This window comes from Antechinus flavipes, chromosome 1 (genome assembly GCF_016432865.1).
Source record: "Antechinus flavipes isolate AdamAnt ecotype Samford, QLD, Australia chromosome 1, AdamAnt_v2, whole genome shotgun sequence".
NCBI lineage: Eukaryota > Metazoa > Chordata > Mammalia > Dasyuromorphia > Dasyuridae > Antechinus > Antechinus flavipes.
The window spans coordinates 216,094,270-216,118,110 of record NC_067398.1 but is presented as its reverse complement, the minus strand read 5'-3'; the positions used below and the strand labels follow the sequence as shown (position 1 = coordinate 216,118,110).

At 39.1% G+C, this 23,841-nt stretch overlaps 2 protein-coding genes across 3 annotated transcripts; one reads left to right on the top strand and one right to left on the bottom strand.

Annotated features, from left to right (window-relative positions):
- Nucleotides 1–629: 629 nt before the first annotated feature.
- RNF112 (ring finger protein 112) lies at nt 630–11,595 on the top strand. Its single transcript, XM_051996518.1, has 14 exons — nt 630–994; nt 1,983–2,026; nt 2,695–3,001; nt 3,265–3,480; nt 3,706–3,840; nt 4,097–4,201; nt 4,925–4,975; nt 5,672–5,728; nt 5,824–5,910; nt 6,604–6,721; nt 6,878–7,008; nt 7,099–7,155; nt 7,983–8,057; nt 9,312–11,595. Exons 2-14 carry the CDS (start codon nt 2,004–2,006, stop codon nt 9,774–9,776), a joined length of 1,827 nt encoding a protein of 608 aa, XP_051852478.1. The 5' UTR covers nt 630–994; nt 1,983–2,003; the 3' UTR covers nt 9,777–11,595.
- Nucleotides 11,596–22,919: 11,324 nt separating this feature from the next.
- AHSP (alpha hemoglobin stabilizing protein) lies at nt 22,920–23,825 on the bottom strand. Of its 2 annotated transcripts, none has more exons than XM_051996571.1 (3): nt 23,735–23,825; nt 23,446–23,524; nt 22,920–23,281 (listed from the first exon to the last, which is right to left on the bottom strand). In XM_051996571.1, the coding sequence occupies exons 1-3, from the start codon at nt 23,788–23,790 to the stop codon at nt 23,078–23,080; spliced, it is 339 nt and encodes a 112-aa protein (XP_051852531.1). In that variant the 5' UTR covers nt 23,791–23,825; the 3' UTR covers nt 22,920–23,077. The 2 variants fall into 2 exon arrangements, with proteins under 2 accessions (XP_051852531.1, XP_051852526.1); XM_051996566.1 differs by having other exon boundaries at nt 23,446–23,527; nt 23,735–23,810.
- Nucleotides 23,826–23,841: the final 16 nt, after the last annotated feature.

Genomic DNA, 23,841 nt, shown 5'->3' with positions numbered 1-23,841 from the left:
GGGCTGATGTCTCAAAGCATCTAGCAGCGAATATGAGGTTCCCATGAAATATATATATATACATGTGGCTCTAAGCTAATGGAGTAGATTGTGGCAGGGGCGGCATCAGAGCACTGATAATAGGAACAGACTATCAATCTGGTTCTGATAGGGTGAGAGGAGGCACCGGACATTCTGATAAGTTGGGATCAAGAAGAATAATGACACAGTGGGGAAACCCCAGACATTCTGATAAGTAAGGAAGGTTTGAGGTCATGATGTCTAAGAAAGTCTTTCTCCTTATCTGGATTAAACATTTACAATTTATAATCTTAGTGTAGCCAGCCCTAAATTATATCAGTTTTAATGATCAGGAGGGAAGAGTTGTGGTGCAAACAGGAGGATTGAGGCAGAACAATTAGGAACTGAGGCAGAACAATTTAAGGGAAACTGAGGCAGGACAATTAGAAGGAACTTGTAGCACAACAGCACAAAAAATCAGATCAAAAAGGAAAGAAAATGAGAAAGAAAATAAAAAGCATGCAAACAACAACAAAAAGGTGAAAATGCCATGTTGTGATCCACACTCAGTCCCACAGTTCTCTCTCAGGGTGCAGATGGCTCTCTTCATCATTAGTCTATTGGAATTGGCTTGAATTACCTCATTGTAAACAATTATTTTCTTGATATTTTCTTATTGAAAAGGCTTGTCCATTGGATGAAAAAGTGCAGTAACTTGCTCTTTTCACTTGATTGAAAAAGTCTATCTTTCCACTTTTTCTTTTCTTGTTCAGTGGCCTTTTTTCTATGTCTGAATCCTTTTTCTGCCGGCTCTCCCTGCCCCTTCTCTGGACGTTGAGCCTGTCACTGCCTTCTTTCCATTTCCTGGTTAAAGACTCCTCCTCCAAGATAGCCTACAGCACTTTCATTTTCTAGCTTAAACAGAAACTGATTGAAGACCAAAGTGCAAGTCTCCACTGTTTCCTTTCTCAGTGAAAGTACATCCTTAAGGCAGGTAAGTACATTCCCTTAGTCTCTGGTCTTCTTTCTCCTCGCATCCCCAACTCTTTCCTGGTTTCATCTCCGCCCTCAACTCCATTCTCCATCTAGTCACTTCCAAGAACAGAACTTGTTTATCCCGTTTATTTCATGTTTGCGGACCTGACAAACTAGATCTTGTCCTTAAAGGGAAAGAAATGGGTATGGGGGAGGATAGTGAAAAGGGAATGGAGTAAACACTGTGGGATGGGAGGGGAAAGAGGATGAGAGGAGGATTGGGGAAGGGGAATGGGTTGAGAACAATGAAATGGGAGGAGAATGGGGTTGAAGGGAGGATTGTGAGATGGGAGGGGAATGATTTCTTGGGGGAAGGCAATAGTTTAGAAGCAAACTGACCCTAAAGTGAAGATTGTAGGAAATACAGTGCCAGGGGCTGAGTAGATACAACACTGGGATTCGGAAAGGAATAGGACCAGGGGAAGAGAGTGAGAAGAAGAGAGCAATAGAATTGGCAGATCAGCGTGGACTAGAATGGGAACTAGAATTAAGGAAAGGCAATCTGTAAAAGGGGAAGGGTACAAGTGTTTATTAAGCACCATCTATGGGCCAGACATTGTTCTAAGCTCTTTACAATTTGACTCACAACAATCTTGGTAGATAATATTATTAACCTCATTTTAAGTTGAGGAAACAGAGGCAGGCAGAAGTTAAATGATTTATTCATGGCCATACACAGCTAGTGTCTGAGATAGGGTTTGAATTTAAGTCTTACCGATTCCAGACTAGCCTTGCTGGCTAGTAGAAAGTGAATGGTAAATAGAGTTGGGGAGAAGAAAGGTGAGTGGGATAAGACTAAAAAGAAGGCAGTAAAAAGGAGAAAGGAATGCGATTGAGGGAAGGACAAGTGGATGGGAAGGGAGCAGAAATGGGAGGAACTCGGGGTGCCAAGATTCAGTACTATGTTCTATCATTTCTCTGTCATCTTTTTATTTCATCTTCTCAAGGACATATAAAAATCCTTCTTGATGGAAAACAGAAACGACCTTTTGTAAGTAGAAGTAATGATTAATATCCAAGCATGAGTCTAAGTTAGAAGGATTGGGGCATATTTAGCCTGGGAAAGTCTAGACTTAAAGGGGACTTGATAGTTAATCCTTTGATACCTGAAGGGATATTGTGGGGAAGAAAGAATCTTATTCTTTGTTGCCTCTTATGGAGGGCAAAATTACTACCAGTCAGTGAAGTTTACAATAAGGCAGAGATTTAAGATCTATGTAAGGAGGAACTTCCTAAAAAGTAATGCTAGCCAACAAGAGAATGGTCTACTTCAACCCGTAAAGAATTCCTTATCACTGGAAGTATCCAAATAGTGATGCTAGAGGGCATTCCTGCAGTGGGTGACAAGATAGCCTGGAAAATCTATAATATTCCTTCTAATTCTAAAATTTTATAGTGAACAAATCAGTCTGGGATTAAAAAAAAATTTCCCTCCCCCCACATCGTTAGCAGTCTTTCCTTCCCACAGTGATTCACAAAGACATCCAAAGAGGTATTAAAAAAAGAAATTAAATCAAAATGTACATTTGGTCCCCACTCCTCTCACCCTTTTCCTCTCTTAAATGAAATCTGGTCAGATATCAGCTCCCCCCATTAGCTCCTTCTATCCTTCCTAGATTTAGACATCCCTCTCTCCATCACTTTGCTTTGCATCTTTAGATACAGCTCCCTTCCAAGAAGCCCCTCATTAAGAACTTCAATTGACACATTGGATCTACTGACGTCTGATCTTACATGCTCCATCTGCTGGGAGCTATTCCGGGATCCTGTTTCTCTTGAATGTGGCCACAACTTCTGTGCTCAGTGTATCACCTGTCATTGGGATTCCCGAGTTCCAGGTTCTCAACCACCTTGCTGCCCTGAGTGCCGGAGGAGATGTGATAGGAGGCAGCTAGTTCCAGATACTCGACTCCGCAGTTTGACAGAGAACATGAACCTTCTTCAGCAGAATGCAGGCTCAAACCAGGTCAGGGATTGGGGTTTCACAGTCTCATGTAAAAAAGGGAAAACAATCAGTTTCTGGGTTTGATTATCTTAGTGTTTAGCATATAGAAAGCATTTAATAAATTGTGTTTTCCTGATTCAGGAGGAGGTTGTGAATTTTGGGTTAAGTCTAGAATGAGTAGGGTGAAAGATGGGGAATTCCTTTGTTACAAAATAGAGGTAAGTAGTCCAGGATCAGATCCAAAATTAGGATGTTTATAGTACATTTCCTTTTTTTTTCTTTAGAAACTCTATGATGGTCACAAGACAGAGGCAAAGCCTCTGCAGCTGGTTCGGACCAACTCCAGAATGGATTTCACCCTCTGTCTAGAGTCTCTGACTCAATGTTTGAATCACCCTCAAGCTAAGGACAATCCAGTCTGTATCATCTCTGTCCTGGGGGAACAGAGAACAGGAAAGTCTTTCCTTCTCAACTATCTAATCCGAGGAATGCAGGGTCTGGTAAGACTTGGGGTTGGGATTCCATGACCTAGACAGGTGAAGAGGAGGGAAGGGCAGGAACTGTGGAAGAAGAGAGATGAGTAAAGCAAAAAGCTTCTGAAGGGAGGTCAGTGATGGGAGGCTCAGGCCTGGATTTTGAGGAGGGAATAATGAATTCTAAAGGAGAGATTTTGTATATGTGATATATGGATCCTGAGGAGAAATAATTAATTCCACCTTCTTTAGGAAGCCAAGGATCTCCAGTGGATGAAAAGTGGAAGACCTTCACAGAAGTTCCAGTGTGAACCGGGAGCTGAAAGCATCACCAAGGGCCTGTGGATATGGAGCCAGCCATTTGTTCTGGAGAAGGAGGGGATGAAGGTAAGAGTGCAGAAGAGGAAGATAGATAGAGAGACTGGAAAGTGGAAGGCAAAAAGCAGAGGCAAAGAATGGACAATGCAAAAGAGAAAAGAGGTTGGGTATAGGGGAATAGAGAAAATAAGAGAGAGAAGAGAAACTGAGAAAAATTAAATAGGGTGAAAGGTTAGAAGAATTGAGGAAGTTCTAAGGCAAGAAGAGGCAGAAGGATGAAAGGAAGCTCTGACCTTATACTTTCTCTTTCTTCCTTCCCCTCTAGGTGGCTGTGTTTCTTGTGGATTCAGAAGGGTCTATAAGTATAGAACAGGACAAGGAAATGAATGCCAAACTCATAGCCCTCAGCATGCTGCTCAGCTCTCATCAGGTGATAGCCTGGAATCCAGGTGGTTTGTTCCCCAATCTATGGGTTCTCTCTCTAACACAGCTTTTCTTCTAGTTTATTGTAGGATTTGTAGACCAGATTTGAATTATAACTCAGGAACTGAACCAAAGAATGGTGAAAATGCTTTACATCATCTAAAAAAAAGTGTCTCGATATACTGCCTTAATAGAACTGCTATTGATATTATTGCAATTGGGAATGAATGTTGAGTATTTATTTTTTTAATCTGTAAGGTCATATTTAAAGTGCATATGATTTGTATTTTAAATCATTGTATTGTTGATCTGTTTGCTGTATAAATCTAAAATGAATGAAATTTCTAGACCTGAGAAATTGATTATGGACTGGCTACTGTGTTCTTAGTAAAAATGATAATTCCAGTCTCACTAGCTTCTATGTTTGTACTTAATATTTCCTGCCCCTAAGTAGTCCCTGAAGCAATATATAAAAAGTAGGTAAGAAAATTTCTTCTACCTTCACCCTAGCCCCTAACTCTAAATAGGTTAGATTAGGTTTGATTTCTGCTAGAAGATCTACAAGCCATAAGGTTCTTGATATTGCCTTGGAAAGTAAGTTCTCTTCCTCTCATAAAATGTAATAATCCCATTATGAGAATGTGATTATCCTAAAAAGGAGGGATCAAGTTTCCTAGGCTCTTCTGCTCTTGGTTTGCCTTTCCAGTTCCCTGTCCTCCTTGTTCCCTAGATTCTCAATGTCTCTCGGTTGCTGAAGGATACTGATCTGGAATATCTGGAGGTGAGCAGACATTTAAACTTCCGCTGAGGATTGGGGGGAAGAGAAGAAATGGTATGAGGTAAAGAACAAGTTTGGGATATAAAACATCTGGTTTCAGAATATGGCCATGAGAACTAGTAGGAATATCTCTAGTTTCAACAGTAGAGTATAGGAACTTCGAGAGACTAAGAGAGAGGTAGAATCAGAGAGGAAGGGAAAGAGAGACAGACATACAGAGAGAGAAAGAGACAGAGAGAGAAGAGGAAGAAAGAGACAGAGAGAGAAGAGGAGGGAAGAGACAGAGAAACAGAGAATGAAAGGAAGGGGAGAGAGAGAGACAGATAGTGAGAGGGAGAGACAAAAGAGCAAAAGAGTGAGAGGGAAAGAAGGAAATAGAAAGGAAGGAAGAGAAAGAAGGAGAGAAAGAGAGAGCGGGAAAGAGACAGAGAGTTAGACAAATACAAAGACAGAGGAGAGACACAGAGACAGAGAGACAGTGACAGAGAGATAAACAGAGAGACAGTGGCAGAGAGAGACAGACAGAGACAGAAAGACACACACAGAAAGAAACAGAGACAGAAAGACAAAGACAGATAGACACACACACACATGCACAGAAAGAGACAGAGACACAGAGAGAGACAATGACAGAAAGAGAGAGACAGAAGTATCTTGGTCCCATGACAAGAAGAGTCTTAACTTATATCTATTTACCAGATGTTCCTCCACATTGCTGAAGAGATAGGAGAATATTTTAAGATGGAACCAATACAGGTGAGGCGCTTTTTGCCCAGTACATTTGTCCTGAGACTCTTACCCCTCCTCTAGAATCCATTTATCAAGCTGTCTTACCTTTTCTTCTTTTCCAGCATCTGGATCTCTTAGTTCGTGACTGGTTTTACCCAGCTACATTTGGAAAGGAGGCAGGCCAAAAACACATGATTGATGTGTTCCAGGCAAGTAGGAATACTGATGCATTGATTTATTCATTCATTCATTCATTTAATAAGCATTAAATAAATGCCTACTATTGAAAAAGTATTGTGCTGGGTCCTGGGAATACTGAGTCTAAAGTAAAACAGTCTGTCCTCAAAGAACTTATTCTTTATTGGTGGTGATGGTGGGGACAATAGGTACACATGTGTATACATGTAAGTAGTTACAAAATCAATTATGGGGAGGGCACTAGCAACTGGAGAGAATCAGAAAAAAATTCATTTAGCAGGAATCATTTGAGGTGAGCTTTGAGGTTGGAGTTAAGGAGTGAAAGACATGCTAAAGTCAAAGAGCAGCAAATAGTAGGTCAGTTCGTCTGGAATATATGAAAACCAATAATGTAATGAAGATTATGGAGATTGTGATGTCAGATTGTAAATACCAAATAAACAAGTTTATATTTCATTCCAAAAGCAATAAAAATCCATTGAATCTTCTTGAGCAAAGGACTGACTTATTGAATTTATGCTTTAAGAATATCAATTTGGCAATTGTTTGGAGGGAGAGGACATGAAGCCTGAGTTTAGGAGGGAAAAAAATGGTAGGACTGGAATGTACATTCAGAGTGGGAAAGGGTCACGGCAACATTGGGTGGGAGAAAGAAGCTACTACTTGAAAATGGAACTTGTCTTGGGGTCTTGCTGTCTTCTCAGAAAATTTCTGGTAGATATCCCAGAATTCAGAAGATTTTTAAGAACAAGCAAGTGGGCTGCTATCTTTTGCCATTTCCCGGGATAAAAGTGGCAAGTGGAGGCAATGGAGATCCAGAAGGTGACTGTTCCTCTAATCAGAAGTCCCTATAATTCCTTCTTAAAATTTAACTAATCTTGTCTCCCCTCAAAAAAAAAATCCTGTTTCCCTTCTAAACTCCAGCAACCCTATCCCCCATTCCTCAAATTTCCCAGGATCACAGATTTTCTTTTTCAGACATGGATCCAGATTTCTGTCACTATCTACATGACTACATCACAGGGGTTTGCAGTTCAGCCACCCAGCATATGAAAAAGCATTCAGATGGACATATTCTCACAGGAAGGGAATTAGCTGAGAACATTACGGTATGGGGAACTTCCCCAACTTCCTTGAATCTCATACCTATTTATCCATTCTCGTGTAATCTCTCATAATCGCTTTAAATTTGTCTGCAGAAACTCTTCAACCTCTTAAAGAAGACAGAATTTGGATTCTCTTCCTCATATGATTCGGTACTGTCCTGGCTAATAGTTCTGGGAAGGAGATTTTCTTTGGGTAGAGGACCAAGTCCAGGGAGTCAGAACATCTGTCTTCAAGGGAACATGGGCAGCCTCAGACACTTAACACTTCCTAGCTGTGAGACTCTGGGCAAGTCACTTAAACCCAATTACTCCTCTCTCTGTCTCTGTCTCTCATTCTCTCTCTGTGTGTCTCTGTCTCTTTCTGTGCGTCTCTGTCTCTGTCTCTGATTCTCTCTGTCTCTCTCTCTTTTTGTCTCTCTGTCTCTCTCTCTCTGTCTCTGTCTCTGTCTCTGTCTCTCTGTGTCTCTCTCTGTTTCTCTCTCTCTCTGTTTCTCTCTCTCTCTCTCTCTCTCTCTCTCTCTCTCTCTCTCTCTCTCTCTCTCTCTCTCTCTCTCATACACACATACACACACACACACACACACACACACACGAAAGAAAAAAAGAAGAGAGAAAAAAGGGAACTTTTTTGCTCTCTCATGCTCCTTTCTTCTACTTGGTTTTCAGGGTTCATTCATCACCCTTGAGAAGAGGATTTTCCTCTTCCTCTTCAGGAGCTATTTCCTTCCTTATCCACAGCAGTCCCAATGCCAGACCCAACGCTATCCCCAGCCACTGTGGCACCTACTGTGGCTCCTGTGGCTACAGTTGCAGCCTCCACACTCAAAACACTGGTTGCCACACCAACTCCCACTGTACCACCAGCCAGTGCAGGGTTGGACTAGGGTTGGACTAGGAAGAGGAGGAAGGTATGGGGCTTGGGACATAATTTCAAGGAGAGAGTGAAGAACAACAAAGATCTTCTTCTCCTTGGACAGATAGTAACTCAACTCCATGATCTGAAGGAGATTGAAGCTGCTAGAAAAGAGTTGGAGAACTTTGTTGAAGAACAGGTAAGCCATCAAACTTTTCATTATCCCTCTCATATATGATCTACCTCACAGAACTACTCTAAGTTCAAGATACTCTGTGGGTCCACATCTCACAACAACTCATAAATTCTGCTTTTTCTCCACTCATCCAAGAGACACAATTAGTTCAAAACAAAGATACTTAATGACATAGCAGAGTTAGAAGATTTGCAGTAGAACATTCTCTCCATGAATGTAAGGTAAATACCTTACAAATATCCTACAAATATACACATCAAATATGCTCACCTCAGTGAACATATACTCCTATTATTATTATTACATATGAATTCACTACGGGACATCAGAGGTCCTAAAGCCTCAGTAGCATTTAGTTACCCTTCTGCATTTATTCTAAAGTGATCACTGATGTTCCCTGTTGAGTTCCACTAGGTTCAATGAGCCAGAGTTCCTCCTTATCTACTAGGTTCCCAGTCTCCCTGTTAACCTCATTGCTTCAGAGCCAGCTCAGCCATTTCAGATTAAGTCTAATAGGGTAGAACGGTTAATCTTCTGCCTCATAAGGCCTGACTGATGGCAATTAGCCATGGTTCTTGACAAACCATCGCCACCAGGTAACAAAAGCCAAGAAGACTTTACTATAAAGATAAAAATTGTTTAAAACAAGGTCTTTTTTTTTTTTTTTGACCTTACAGACTGGAATCAGAGTTTTCTGTTAATCATAATTAGTAATTATAATTATTTATCTAGATTATTTATCAGATAATTATTTAGCTTCAGATTCAGATAGTTTAACACACTTCCAATATTCTTTCTGACTTAGCTTCAAATGAATTGAGTCAGATGCAAAGGCAGGCAAAAGAAACAAAATCGGTGGCTTCTACCCACCCAGCCTGAATTCTTGTCCACAGTTGTAATGACCAAACTTGGCTTCTACCTTTCATTGAAGACATTGGAAGTATAGGTGTGGGATGTTGCATAAATTGTCTGATAAAATTGATGTATTGGGTTTCAGGAGAAAGGCATGTTTGTAAAAAAAAAAAGTGAGGCATATATGTTTGTGTGTATGTATACACGTGTGTTTATACATATATGTATGTGTGTGTATATATTATATATGTAACAAAATTTTTTAAAAAGCATAGTTGAGTTCATCTGGACTGGCAGAGGGTAAAGGTTACCCGAATTCTCAGAATCAGAGGGATATGAATAGCAAAGACTTGAAATATCTGAGTGCTTAGCCAGCAGTCACAGCTTCCCCTTTCACACTTTCAGGATTCTTCCACAAAGCGCATGTTTGCTTCTATAAAGACTCTTCCTACAATGATGTGGAAACGCCTCTCAACTAAGAAAAATACAATCTTGGATCACCTCAAAGAAACTTTGAAAAGCCCAAGAAAGAATCAAGTTTTGAAAAACTTTGAGGAAGAGATTCAGAAGAAAGTCAAGGACTTCCAGGATTCCTATAAAAAGCGTTTCTGTGGGCATACTACTGCCCTGGGCGGGCTTGTGGGGGCTGGAATCCTGGCACTGGCTGGTGGTATAGTGGGAGTTGGCGTGGCAGCCAGTGTTTTGACTGTGGAGGCTGCAGCTGTGGCCACAGGAGCCACAGTAGGTGCCACAGTAGCTGGGGGTGGCATAGGGGCTGGCATTGGGGCTGCTGTGGGTAAGGCTGAGGGTAGGGGAGCAACTCCTGAAGAGGAAGAGGAAAATCTTCTTTTCAAGGATGATGAGGAATGAACCCTGAAAATCAGGTAGAAAAAAAGGGGGAAAGAGAGCAATAAAGTATCTTGTTTAATAGGATTAGGGAAATGGGATGGTGTCCAGGGTACTTTTGGGTATTTGAATCAGCAAAAAAATTGAATCAGATTTAATGACATAGTAAGAGGAAGTAGTGCTTAGATCACATAGGATAAGATAATTTTAGGGCCCATTTCATGGTCTGTCACTGATTTTATGACTTCTAGATTCGGTCTTCCTTGGTCTCCCCTCCCATTATTTACTGATAATTGATCCTTCCCCCTCCAAACTCTCTGTTCCCATCTCAGGAGGCAATGAGTTCACCTGTGCTCAGAAACTGACCACAGAACATTGTCCTGTGTCAACTTCGCTCCCTGAGGCCAGATAGATCTTGGTCTGAAACAGGAGTATATGAATGGTTCACCTGGCATCCAGCCTGCACTTGGTCTGATCTAAATGATTCCTAAAAGTACAAGACAGAGCCTAGCTCCCAAATCCTAGGGAAATTTACTGATCACAGTTAGCCTAGATCAGATAAAATCCCCAATCTAAATTTCACTGCTGAGGGATCAGGGAATCTATAGCATTTAGCTCACTGAAGAGTGAATGAAACCTACAATGGACTAACGTGGGATGTCTATTGAAGAGAGAGGAAAGACAAAAATGATGGGCCAAATTATGGAGAGAGAGTCCCTCCTCCTACATAATAACTGCCAAAGGACCATTTCAGCTCCTTCTCCTTGGCACTAAAATAGCACATAGGGAAGCTAAAATTCCTGGTTTCAAATCCCATCTTTATCATTAATCAACGGAACAAAGTTCTTTATTTTCCTCATCTGACAAATGAAGATCCCTGTCTTATCTGCTTCACAAGATTATTGTGAAAAGCAAATGTGAAAGAGCTTTATAAATTGTAGCATTCTAAGGAAGCGTCAAATCCACTTTGGTGGGTTTTTCAGATTGGGGTTAATTCAATTAGGAACAATAGCTATTGGCCAATATTAGAAATCAAAGAATAATGGCCTGGGTTCTGATCTGCAAGGAATTGATAAGTAATTTGTGTGCTAACGATAAATAGAAGCAAAATGATACAGTAGGGGGAAAGATGGCTTTGGATTCAAGAGATCTGAGATGGAATTCTACTTCTGACACTTATCTGTAATTTTAGCAAGAGTTATTTGACTTCCCTAAATTTTCTTAATAGTAAAATTAAGAGATTGGGATAGATGGCTTTCTAAGATTCCTTCCAACTCTAGATTTTTTTAGTCTCTATTCAACATTGAACTGGATGTCTATGATATGAATCAATAAATTTAAGAGCAGTACTTACTACATGCAAAATGCTGTGCTATGTCCTAGGATTACAAACAGAAAAGCAAGAAAATCTTGCATTTATTGAAATAGGCTATTGTCTAAATAAGTGTCAAGAATTAGTGCTACTGGGACAGCTAGGTGGCGCAGTGGATAAAGCATCAGCTCTGAAGTCAGGAGAACCTGAGTTCAATTCTGATCTCAGACATTTAACACTTCCTAACTGTGTAACCCTGGGCAAGCCACTTAACCCCAATTACATCAGCAAAAAGCAAGAAAAAAAAAGAATTAGTGCTACTCAACATGACAAATATGGAAATAATTTTAAAAAGATTGCACATATTTAAACTATGTCAAAGTACTTGCTGTTTTGGGGAAGGAAAGTGGGGGGGGAATTTGGAAACAAAGTCTTATAAAAATGAATGTTGAAAATTACCTTTCTATGTATTTGGAAAAATAATATACTATTTAAAAAAGAATAAATATTGGTAAAGCTTTAAAAAAAGAATTAGTGCTATTTCTTTAGATTCTCAGTATAGTGGCATCCATACTTTCTCTGTATTTGCTCACTCTTCCCAATATGCTCTAATACTGGTAGATTGTTTTGTTTTCCCAAAATGAGAAGGCTAGCCATGGTCTCCACTACACTGCTATGTTCACTTTCAGGGGCAGGGAACTAAGAGTAACTTTGATATGCAATAAAGACTCTCTTATATTTATTCATCATTAAAGTTCCTTAGACCCCACTAGTGTTCTTTTCATTTGCACAAAATAAGTCTTGATAACACCATTGGTTATTAAACATGAGATGTTTACTAAATGAGAAAGCAAGAATAACAATAATCATAACATTTATTTAAAAAAAATCAACAGCAAGAGTAATCCAAATATAATAGTTTACCCTTTAACCTGGATTATCCTGTTCAACTAATGCAAATAGTGTCCACCGTGGGAATTGGCACATACTTATATAGATAGTCATATACCTGGGTAATTTATGGCTGGGGCTTTAATGACCTATATTTCTTTAGGGAATAGTGCACTAACCCAATACCTACTGAATAAAACCAAAATCATTTCTCTCCTAGCTATTTCCTTTTTATTCTTCACAACTATTCTGCTGGGCAAAGTTACTTCTTTGCTTCTCATGGGTCACTGAAGCACATGATCAAATTTGACAGGATTTCACAAGTAGTATGCTTGTTTAGCAAAAATATCTGCACAGTTCCTAAAAAATAGTTGTAAAGCAGCTGGTGGAGCTGTGAACTGATCCAACCATTTTGGAGAGCTATTTGGAACTATGCCCAAAGAGCAATCAAATTGTGCATAAAATACCACTCTAAGTCTGTGTTCTAAAGAGATCACAAAAAAGGGAAGAGGTCCTACATGTACTAAAATATTTATAGCAGCTCTTTTTGTGGTAGCAAAGAGTTGGAAGTTGAGATGTCCATTGATTGGGGAATGGATGAACAAGTTGGGAAAGTAATAGAACATTACTGGGCTATAAGAAATCACAAGCAAATGGATTCTAGAAACAGTTGGAAAAAACTTATATGGACTGATGCACAGTGAAATGAACAGAAACAGTCTCTTCTCAAGCCCTCAGACCAGTCTGTGTCTTTCTCAAATCTTTGTTTCTTCTCTTTTTCCTTTTCTTTCTTTTTTTTTTTCTTGTTTGTTTGTTAAGGCAAATGGAATTAAGTGACTTGCCCAGGGTCACACAGCAAGGAAGTTAAGTGTCTATGAAGGCAGATTTGAACTCAGGTCCTCCTGACTTCAGGATACCACCTCGCTGCTCCAGATCTTTGTTTCTTCTCAAACAAATTTTGTTCTTCACACAAATGTTCATTTTTCTTCCTCCTTTCAACAATCAAAATGACCCTATTACAAAGGGATAGAATTTCCCATTAGCTTTTTCATCTTTATGTAGGCTGACTGGTTGGCCCAGGTGAGCAAGATAGGCTTACATATTGGGCAAAAAAGAACCTTTCACCTCCCTAGATTGAGGCCTGACTCTCGGTTAGTTTCTATCTCAAGTTCTTTGCTTTTCTTTTCCCAATAACTCACTCCAGCTCCAAATGGGAGGAGTTGGGAGAACTTTGTTTTCCTTTCATTTCCATTCTTCCCTTAAGCATAGCTCTAAGATTTGAAAAGGAAGAAAAGGAAAGTAAAAACTGCCTACATTTCACCTATATTTCATTGCTGAGGAATCTGTCCCTGAACATTTTTTTTCTTCAAAATCTATTAATTATAAAGCTCCTACTTCATATCACTTTTAATTGGTCATTCAAAATGAGTTAATAAAGTCTCTATAATGTCTTTCATTTTAAAAAAAAGTTAAATTTTCAAAACATATGCATGGATACTTTTCAACATTTACTTTTAAAGCAAGACATTCTCCCTCTTTTCTCCCCTAGTCGACAAGTAATCCATATATGTGTATATTAAACATGTGCAATTCTTCTATCCATAGTTCCACAATTATCATGCTGCACAACAAAAATCCTTTTTTGAGAAAAAAAGGAAAAAATGAGAAATAAAACAAAATGAAAACAAACAACAACCAAAAAAGTAAAAATATTATGTTGTGATCCACACTCAGTTCCCACAGACTCTCTGGGTGCAAGATGGCTCTCTCTATCACAAGGTCATTGGAACTGGCCTGAATCATCTCGTTGTTGAAAAGAGCTGTGTCCATCAGATTTGATCATTGTAAAATCTTGCTGTTGCTATGAGAAATGTTTTCTTGGTTCTACTCAGTTCACTTAGCATCAGTTCATATAAGTTTCTCGAGGCCTCTTTGAAATCATCCTCCTGATCATTTCTTACAGAACAATAATATTCCAAAACATTCATAAACCATAACTTATTCAGCCATTCCCCAACTGAGTGGGTATCCACTCAGGTTTCAGTTCCTTGATACTACAAAAAAGGCTGCCACGAATATTTTTGCACATGTGGGTCTCTTTTCCTTCTTTATAATCTCTTTAGAATACAAGCCCAGTAGGGACACTGCTGGATCAAAGAGTATGTACAATTTAATAACCTTTGGAGCACAGTTCCAAATTGCTCTCCAGAATGGTTGAATCAGTTCACAACTCCACCAACAATGCATCAATGTCCCAATTTTCCCATATGCCCTCCAACATTTCCTGTCTTCTTAGCCAATCTGAGAGGTATGTAGTGGTACATCAGAGTTGTCTTAATTTACATTTCTCTGATCAATAGTGATTTAGTGCATTTTTTCATATGACTACAAATAATTTTAATTTCTTCATCTGAAAATTTGTTTATATCCTTTGACCATTTATCAATTGGAGAATAAGTCTCTATAATTTAAATCAGCTTTCTTTCTCTGTTTGTTCTCCTTCTCACTCAGTCTCACCCTTCACGTTCAAATGAGTAGAACTGATATATATTTGATTTGGGCTAACTATGTGGGTAGCTATCTTGCTAAACACTAGCTCATTAGCCCCAGCTCCAGGACTTTCTCTTAATTAGCCAGTAGTTTTAATTCTTTTGCATTTTTCTCTAGGGGCCTTAACAAACCTTGTAGTTATAAAGCATTTCCCCCAAAGAATATTGAAGAGAGCTGAAACTCTGAAAAAGGTGTGCTTGAATCAGACAACTGAGCACTAAGGCTAATTATCTATTAGATGTGAGACAATGACTATTAGCATAAATGGCTCTTCTCTTTGTTTGGTGCTTACTCAATGTGTGGTGTTAAGATAATAATAGACAAGAATTTGCAGGCAGCTTGAGATGGGGCAAGTGAGTCACTTTGCAGCAGGATGAGGAGGAGAGAAGTTGGTGACTTTTGTGAGGGATGTAGAAGGCCTTTACCCAAAATGACTACTCAGAGATCACTCAGTAGAAGGCAGAAAAATTGAGATAAGAGAAAGCTCGGGGTAGCGGGGATAAAGAAGTAGTAAAGATACATAGCTTTTACACAAGAAATTACATCACAAGTAAGAGAGCATTGAGAAGGGGAGGGGAGGCAACTAATTGGTTTTTGCTATTTGGAGAGATTAAAATGGAAGGTTTCAGGAAAATCTTCTGATTTCTAGGAAACAGAAAATCAGGCCTTCAGGCTTAATGAAGCAGATAGTAGTCCAGCTAATAGACTAAATATAGATGAATGTCAAATACCAATAAATGTCATCAGCTCAGGTTAAGTAAATATGTTTCTAGCTGGCTCAAGTAAATATGAGCCTGCATATATTATACAGGTCATAGGGGAAATACAGAAATAATGAAAATAAAATACAGAAAAAGAATTCATACATTCTTCACCTTATCTCTCTCTATTCCATACACCTTGAACTCAAGAATCCAGTTTACATCATTGGCAAGCCTCTTGGCAGTTTGTCTGTCTCCTTCACTTTTCCCCCTAAAGACCAAGGATTTTAATTTATCCTGACTCTGGCTGATCCCGAGGCCCTCCAAGGAACTAGCCTGTACTTCACAGAACATATTCTCCCATAAACTCACTTAGAGAGCAATACTGGCAAAATTGGGTCTAAATTTATAAATACAATGTTAAGTGGGGCATTTCATAGAGGAACAAATAGGACCAAGGCAACTCATGACTACAATACTACAAGGCTTTTATCTCCTTTCTCTCTTCAGAGGGTCCTCACAAAGCACATGGAGGCTTGTTTTTCAAGGAACAACTTTCCCTTCAGTCACTGACTAAGCTGGTGAAGAGATTGTGTTCTCTTCAGTTGGAGTGTTATTTATATCTTTCAGCTAGGGCAGCCACTCTTAGTAAGGAACTGAGAGAAATTACTTTCATTTGCCTGTCTCAGAGCCTCAGATCTAAAATTGTTTGTCATCTCCATGTAGAAGATGAGAGAAGCTTGCCTCTCCTTTTGGCAAATCCTTCCTTCTCAAAAATTTCATTCCCTCTTATGCCATTCTAAGATGCTTTAGGGTAATTAGTTTTAATTTGTCCCAGATGTCTTTGGAAATCGTGTGTGTGTGTGTGTGTGTGTGTGTGTGTGTGTGTGTGTGTGTGTGTGTACTATACTACTATATAGAAGAAGCCCCATCTTTGGTAAATTGAACTATATTAGAGATACCAAAATGTATTTGGTGGAAAATCAAGTCATTATACATTATGGCTGATTCTAGGCCTATGTTTTGCCATCTTTGAATATTGTAATTGAATTAAGAAGCAAGGGAGAGAAAAAGAAAGGGAAAGACAGTCTGACTTACTCCCATGTCTGATTTTGGATTTGTTCTCATAAAGGTAGAGATCAAAGTTAACTCTCATGGCTTCAATTGGATGATGAGAAACTTCTTCACAGGTAATCATGAGCTCACACTAGGAGCAAAACTATTAAAGTTTCTTCATGGCCTGAATTTCCGATTCATTTCAAATTTCCTGAACCAGTCTTCAGATCCAAAAGCATGGTTTTTTCCCCTTTTATATGTGATGAATTGCTTTGGTTATCTAATGAAAAGTTTTTCTCAAAATAACTTTTTAAAAAAATCATATTTGAAGGAAAGAATTAAATTCCAGTTAGAAATTAATGAGCATTAAAATATAAATTTTCCCCAAGTTTGCTGAGCCTTGGAAAACTATACACAAACTGTTCGGTTCTGCAAATATGTATTGTATCTAGGATATACTGCAACATATTTAACATATATAGGACTGCTTGCCATCTTGGGGGGGGGGGAGGGAGGGAGGGAAAAAACGAAACATAAGTGATTGCAAGGGATAATGTCGTGTAAAAATTATCCTGGCATGGATTCTGTCAATACAAAGTTATTATTAAATAAAATTAAATTAAAAAAAAAAAGAAAACTATACACAAGTGTTTTGGGTCTACTTTCATGTTCATGAACTCTGAAATTCCCTTATTTGCTCAAAATCTGTTGTCATCCCCCTTTTCCCTCTGCATTGTAATCCCAAACTATTTTTCATTCTCACTATGAGCTCCACCCCTTTTACCTCTCAATTCTTTACTATGCCACAACTCATAAATTAGCCACATTTCTTCCTATCCTCATATTGACCTCTTGATGGATCAATTCAACTCCATACTGTTTTCTTCTCTCAAGTCCCTTGCCCCCTTCATCCTATCACTGATTTTGACTTGCAAAACCTCAGCCTTGAATAATTCCCACATTTTTCTGCCTTTGTCCCTAGCTGTGTGACCCTGAGAAGTCACCTGATCCTGATTGCCTCAGTTTCCTCATCTGTAAAATGAGCTGGAGAAGGAAATGGCAAACCAAACAGCAAAATATCTTTTCTGAGAAACCCCGAAAGGGAAACTGTACATGATTGAAAAATTAAACCGGAGAAAATCACAAAGCCACGCTGATTGATGTTGTTTTGTCTTATCTGACTCTTTGAGACTCCATTTGGGGTTTTATTGGCAAAGATATTGCTGTGGTTTTCCATTTTCTTCTCCAGCTGAGTCCAACTACAAATTTGTTACATTATATCAACTGAGACCTCACTGTAACAAGACAATTCTTTTATATAAGCCTCCTTGATTGAATCACTATCCCAATCACCACAGTAGCTTTTCCAAACCTTTTCATCCATTCTCAAATCTTCCATGACTTCTCTTTCCCCCTCCACCTTCTCAGCTTTCACTTCACTGAAAAAGAATTGAGGTCATTTGCAAAGAGCTCCTTATTCTCACTGCTTCATCTCACATCACTGCAATGCTCTCTTCTTCATCCCTGTCTCACATGAACAGGGTGTTCTTGCCAAGGAAAGTCCAAGGTGCCATACTGATGGCAAAGAAAGAGGGAACTGTGAAGGAAGCAGAAGGGATGCAAATGACTTTGCTGTCAGGGGTTCTGAAGTTGGTAGTGGGGAAAGGCCAGAAGGAAGCAGTGGGATACAAGGGGATGTCAGGTTCAGGAGATTCAGGAGAACATGAGTTCCCTGAAGGCAAGAGCCATCTCATTTTTTTTTTTTTTTGGTATCCTCAAGATCTAGCATAGCACCTGGCACATGGTAAGAATTTTAAAAATGTTTATCTAATTTAACTGAGTTCAATTGAATTCAGTGAAAAGAACCTATTATATTCACCTAATCATAGAGAAAGGAAATGAGTAAAGAGACATAAAAAGTTGATGACCAGTTTAATTCAATATTTATTAAACACCTGTTAAGTACAGGTGCTGTCCTAGGCTTTGTAGATACAAAGGTAAGATTGGATACAAACCTTTGAGGGAAACTTAAACTACTTAGAGTCCAATTGTGGTTAGAGGAGGGATAGAGGAGAAGAGACTTGGAGGCACATGTACAAGTTATTTGTGCCCAGGTCATGAGACCTGGGCAAAGTGATGCAAGGCAGAATCCTCCAAAACCCGGTATCCTACTTCCCCATTTCCTCCTTTTATTCTAGATCCTATAACCTAAAGAAATTTAGAGAATCTTATTTGCAACATGTCAAGATATTGTCACACAGACCATTCACTTTATGCCTTATGAAGAAGGAATAGTGAGATGTAGATATCAACACTAATCTACACTGTCACACCAACAATACATAAAAACAAGTTGTAACTGTATTAGAATCCTACCTCCCTAGCAGGTCACATTCCCTGGAGTCCCATATTCCTAATCAATCCAGTCTGATTCTATGACATCACGGATGAGACAGAATAGACTTCAGTTGGTACTACAATCTCTTGGAAGTGCAAAACCTCTCTTTTTATATGGTTAATAGAAGTCTGTGAAGATTCTAGGACTGAGGTTTGTCTTGTTGAGGCAATTAACTTAGAAATTCTACTAATAAAGTTCTTCTTAATTGTCTTAAATTTAACTCCTGTCACTATATTTATTTTGAGGAATTCCTGAAGTCATTCAGTGGAAATTTTAGATCTAAGATGGGGGCACCTGGAACTTTTTTGTCATGGTGCTGACATTCTTCTTATGGTGGGATAAATATCTTCTCCATGATGGTCTGGAGACTCCTGATCTTGTGCCATGATGACATCAACCAGCTTGCATTACATCTCATGACCCTACTATACCTTCTGGCTCCAGGCTGCTATTTCCAGGTTCCAATAATCCTAAGATTTGCCCCCCATGAACCTTTTTTTGGGGGAGGGCAGACTCTCCGATATCTGAGCCTTTTCTTCTACCAAAGTGAATGCACCCTTGGCTATATTGTCCTGGATACTGCCCAATCTTCCTTATATCCATCCCTATCCCTCAGTGATTTTTGCTTCAAATGAAAGAATTCTTAGTTACATCTTGTCTGACTACCATTTGTGGATGATGGGGAAAAGTATGCACAAAGAGAAACTTTGTGAGAATAATGTTCCAACCTGCCTCTTTGCCTTATTTTATACCACTGCTCTCCACACACTCTACATTCCAGTCACATTGGGCTACCTACTCATTCTTGATCTTGTCCTGCATTCTGATACCTCTGTGTGTCTATGCCTGGAAAATGTTCTAGTTTGTTGGAATCCTTCTTGTCCTTTAAAGTCTAGCTCAACTACCACCTCTTTCATGAAGTCTTCCCCTGTTACCTCAGTTATAGAGCTTTGCCCCACCCACATTATCTTGCATCACTCTGTATAGATCTCTCCTTTGCTCTTCTGATGATCTACTTTTTATTTTTTATTTTTTTATTTGTGCATTCCACAAGTCTTTAGGAGTTGGAAGGGACTTTGGAAATCACTTAGCACAATGTATCCATTTTACATATGAGGAAATTGAAAACCAGGGAGGATTATGATTAAAGCTCAGTCTTCTGACTCCAAATCCATTACTATAATGTCTGTACTTGTCTAACCTCTAGAATTCATTTTACAGAGAAAACTATCAAAGCATAAATAATCTCTATTACTAATTGGGTGTATGATCTTGGGCAAGCTGGGGACCTCACTATTCTAACCTTGTAATATTAGGTTGGACTAGATCAGCAGTTCTTAAAACTTTTATTCTCAGAATCTTTATACTCCTAAAAATTATTGAGGATCAATCCAAAGAGTTTTTATTTATCTTTGTATGTGTTGTATTTATAAATATTTACCATATTAGAAATAAAATCTAATTTGAACTTGTAGACCCTCTGAAAAGATTTCAGAGACCTTTCCCTTCTCCAGGATTCTTTGGACCACAATTTGAGAAAAACTGGGATATATAATCTTTAGATTTCCTATTAGCACTAACATCTTAAATTTCTATGAAGTTTCATGATTTGTCTCCCTAGAGTGGCTGTCTGAGAGTTCAACCATAGTCTTCTTTTACCACCTAGTGGTCAAATGGAACATGACACCCTCTCATCTTAGGGAGCCCTATGTTAACTAATAAGATCTCCCACTTCCTCCTCTCTAATTTCATCTTTTCTTTTGCTTTTCTATTATCCACTTTCTTCTTGGACATTTCCCATTTAGACTAATCTTTCTCCTCTTTTACTTGCCTTTCTAGTCTCTTGGACATCCTTCTACAATGTCTAAATACCAAATGATCCTCCTTTGGACTTTGACCTTAGCCTCTTATTCTTTTCCCCATCTCTCTCTTCTTGCTCTCCATCATTGTAATGTAAATGAACAAGAGTGATATGAAACATCTGGAAAGGTACGCAACTGTCAAATCATGGAATAGCAAGTACATTAGAGAGATACAAAATGAAATTTTTCAATCCATCAACAAGAATTTATTAAGTGCCCATTAAGTGTCAGACACTAATAAGCAGCAAGAATACAAAAAAAGCTCAACCCCAGTGTCTGTTCTCAAAGTACTCACTATTGATCCAAGGAATAAGGTCTTTATAGACTTGGGGATCCCAGGTGAGGCAACATTTGAATTGGGTTTAGGGGGTTGGTAGAAATTCAATATGTCAAGAAGTAGTGGGAGGACATTCCCACGCTAAACAAATAGAGGAAACAGACCAAAGCAAAGACACAGCTTCAGCTCAGGGAGCAGACAATACTTCATTGCCTTTGGAATATGGAATACATGAAAGAGAATATTGCTAAATAAGGATGAAAAGGTAAAGTGTTATCAGGATACAACAGGATTTGAATATCAAGCCAAAAAAAAAATATTACTTAATAGGTACTAGTGAAATGGACAAAAGACTGGCCCCCTCATCCCTGGGTCAAGGGGCCTCATGCTTATAGGCAGATGTTGCTCAAACTAAATTAAGGGAAATGTTACGTTCAGCCTGGGTCCCATCCCCCGTTCATGAGACCCTAGACAACATTGCAAAACATGTCGACAGGTTCTGTTATGTGCTCACTCCCATCCAGACATATCCCCATTGTAAACGAGAAACTGTGTCAGTGATTTCCGAAATCTGTAACCGCAAGGCTGTACCAGATGTGGAAAACGCGCTTAAAAGTGTACCTCGCTAAAGGTTTGGGGCTGATCTCTTCTAGCCTGTCTAGTGGAGGTCAGTCCTGGCCGGCCAGCTATTAAAAGATGCTTTAAATTAAATAATCTGGTCTGAGCTGTCTATCTCGTGTCTGTTCATTTCACTAGTTCCGGAGTTTTCAACAGAGAATTAAAAATGCATATGCAATATCATTCTCTCAAGATTTTTGGAGCGGGAGAGGAGATGGTAAGGGACTGAGAGGTGTATTGACTAAATGGTACACTGCCATCTGGTGGCAGATTCTGAACTGGAATTCAACTCTCCCAATACCCCAACTTTCCACTGTGGTACATAGTCTTTAAAGTACCTGTAATTTCACAGAGCAGATGCTAGATTCCATATGTCTGGTCCAAATTGAAAAAAAAAAAGGAATGAGGCTAAAATGAGAGAGAATTAGGCCCAAGATCAAGTGAACCCTTTGGGAAGCCCTTTCACTCCTTTCATTGGCAGCCACAAATATTTTTTAGGGGAAATAATCTCCCTTCCTATTTGTTAATCATTGCCCTCATGCCCAATTATATCCCTGAGCAAGTCAGTACCTTTCTCTGGGACTCAGTTTCCTTACTTTGAATGGGTAAGGAGTAATGGGAAAAAATGATCTCTAAACTTCCTTGCAGTTCTGAAATTCTATGATTTATGAATTAAGCATCCAGGTAAAGGGTGTTGATGGAGCAGGGAACCTCTTGGGGGTAATATCAGCAGTGACAGAAAAAAGCCTATTTTTGCTCAGCCTGAGGAGGAAGCTAATAGTTGCAAAATGAACTCTTTTGGTTCCATTATTAAGAAAATAAGGAAATTGAAGCAATTCAAGGCTATTGGGTTTAGGACTCCTCTTAGATGTATAAGTCACCTTTTCTTCTCCTATTCCCACTTGCCAGTCCTGGACATCTTTCCCCCTTCCTTTTTTTCTTCCTTAATTTCTCCTTGATCTTCCATTTCTAGCCTGCCTGATGCCTGCTGTTATGGTCACAGAATATGACTGATTCTCATCTAAGTAGATTTCAGAAGAAGAAAACTCTAAGATCTGAAGCAGGGAATCAATAAGATGAAAAGGGGAAAGGATGAGCTTCTGGGGGAGGCCTAGGCATGGTGAACAATGAAAAAAGAGGGAAGACTGGAGAGTACTGAAAACTTATTCTTCCATTTTTGGGGGAAATGAATCCATGGAAGTCCATTAGAATTCCCAGAAGATATAAGAACAAGACTAACCTTTGCACTATTCTGTTCTCCTAAATCCCATTCATAGGTTTATGCTCTGAGATCTAGAAAAAGGGGATAAACACATTGAAATAAGAATGCTATATTTAACATAAAATGGTCAACCTGCCATCTTGGGTAGGAGGTGGGGGGAAGGAGGGGAAAAATTGGAACAAAAGGTTTTGCAATTGTCAATGCTGAAAAATTACCCATGCATATATCTTGTAAATAAAAAGCAAAAATTAAAAAAAATTAAGAATGTTAATATCAGACATTCCCATGTATATATATTTATTGAGATATAAATTTTGGGGTCAAAGGAAATCAAGAAACAACAAGGTTTCAGGGGTGAGGAATAGATCAGTAGACAGGCTTAGCTTTCAGGACATAGTAGAAATGAAACCCTCGGTCTGGAATGAAAGACATGGGAATTTAAAGGGTTTTTAGAAAGGCTCTGTACTTGTCCAGAAAAGGGCTGGCAGAAGTCCGAAGCTCCTCTTGCAATTTTTGCATGGCTCTCTCCTGCTCTTGTTCATTTCCTGTCATCTTTTTCGAGTAGTATGAAAGGTAGAACTTTATCCAGTCATCCACGATGGTGGCCATGTCTGTCTCAGAGAATGCTGGTTTTGTGAATTCCTGGCCAAAGAGGAGAGAGAAAGTTACCATTCAAATATGTTGTTTTCCAGGCACTCAATCTTTCCATCACTACATACCTCCCAGAAATTGCATTTTCTATCCCGATTTTTTCACTAAACCCCCACTTTCCTTCCAAAAGTCAAGATGTCCTATAGCCCTCTCACCTGCTGATCCAGCAATTTGCTAAACTCGTGCATTGCTGAAGAAATTACATCCTGATTTGACTGGAGAAGAGCCATCTCCCTGCTTAAAGAAAGAGAGTAAACTCAAGCAACTTTTCTACTAGATCTTTGCTACCCACCTCTAACATCTCCAATATCTTGTCTCTTCTTCAAATCCCAAGTGTTCCTTTCCCTCCATCTCTCATCAATCCCTGGCTATTTCTCTCTAATGTGAACCTCTTTCCAGCTAAAACTAGAGATTCAGCTTTTGGTTCTGTTCTGGGTACCTCACCTTTCTTTCTCCAGTTTCGTCTGTGCGTCTGAGAGTAGGAAGAGCAAAGAAGACATTTGAAGGGAGGAGACATCCAAAGAGGGGTGGCACCCTGAATCCAACCCCTG

Coding starts and splice junctions, on each gene's coding strand:
- RNF112 (XM_051996518.1), top strand. CDS start 2,004: ATGGAAAACAGAAACGACCTTTT. Junction 2,027..2,694: donor GAAAACAGAAACGACCTTTT/GTAAGTAGAAGT, acceptor TTGCATCTTTAG/ATACAGCTCCCTTCCAAGAA. Junction 7,009..7,098: donor AATTAGCTGAGAACATTACG/GTATGGGGAACT, acceptor ATTTGTCTGCAG/AAACTCTTCAACCTCTTAAA.
- AHSP (XM_051996566.1), bottom strand. CDS start 23,790: ATGTCTTCTTTGCTCTTCCTACTCTCAGACGCACAGACGAAACTGGAG. Junction 23,528..23,734: donor ACGAAACTGGAGAAAGAAAG/GTGAGGTACCCA, acceptor TCTTTCTTTAAG/CAGGGAGATGGCTCTTCTCC. Junction 23,282..23,445: donor GCAAATTGCTGGATCAGCAG/GTGAGAGGGCTA, acceptor CTCTTTGGCCAG/GAATTCACAAAACCAGCATT.